General features: G+C 67.0%; 1 protein-coding gene across 1 annotated transcript in view; it reads left to right on the top strand.

Annotated features, from left to right (window-relative positions):
• Positions 1-8: 8 nt before the first annotated feature.
• Positions 9-339, top strand: part of LOC103773599 (protein tweety homolog 2-like) — a gene marked incomplete at both ends in the record, with an annotated part of 1,280 nt that continues 949 nt past the window's right edge. The window contains 2 exons of the mRNA XM_008940976.1: positions 9-157; positions 252-335. Of these exons, the coding sequence (XP_008939224.1) occupies positions 9-157; positions 252-335 (233 nt within the window). The remainder of the gene's footprint in view (positions 158-251; positions 336-339) is intronic.

The following is a 339-nucleotide window of genomic DNA, read 5'->3' as shown; positions in this document are numbered from 1 at the left end:
TTTGCCCCCCTCAGGACTACCTGGACGCCCTCATGGGCATCTGCTACGACGGGGTGGAGGGTTTGCTCTACCTGCTCCTCTTCTCCCTGCTGGTGGCCGCCTCCTTCTCCGCCGTCATCTGCGCCACGCCGCGCGCCTGGAAGCTCTTGGCTGGCAGGTGGGGGTGCCACGGCTCTGCCATAGCTGGGGGCACGAGCTGGGGAACAGCTTTTGGGGCTGGGGGGGTGAGTTCTGCCACCTTGTCCCCTCAGGGAGCGGGACTATGATGACATGGATGAGGAGGATCCCTTCAACCCCCAGGCCCGGCGCATCGCCACCCACAACCCGGCGCGGGGGCAG

Source organism: Merops nubicus, unplaced genomic scaffold (assembly GCF_000691845.1).
Source record: "Merops nubicus isolate BGI_N331 unplaced genomic scaffold, ASM69184v1 scaffold24625, whole genome shotgun sequence".
Lineage (NCBI taxonomy): Eukaryota > Metazoa > Chordata > Aves > Coraciiformes > Meropidae > Merops > Merops nubicus.
The sequence above is the reverse complement of the archived record's forward strand: the minus strand, read 5'-3'. Positions and strand labels throughout refer to the sequence as shown.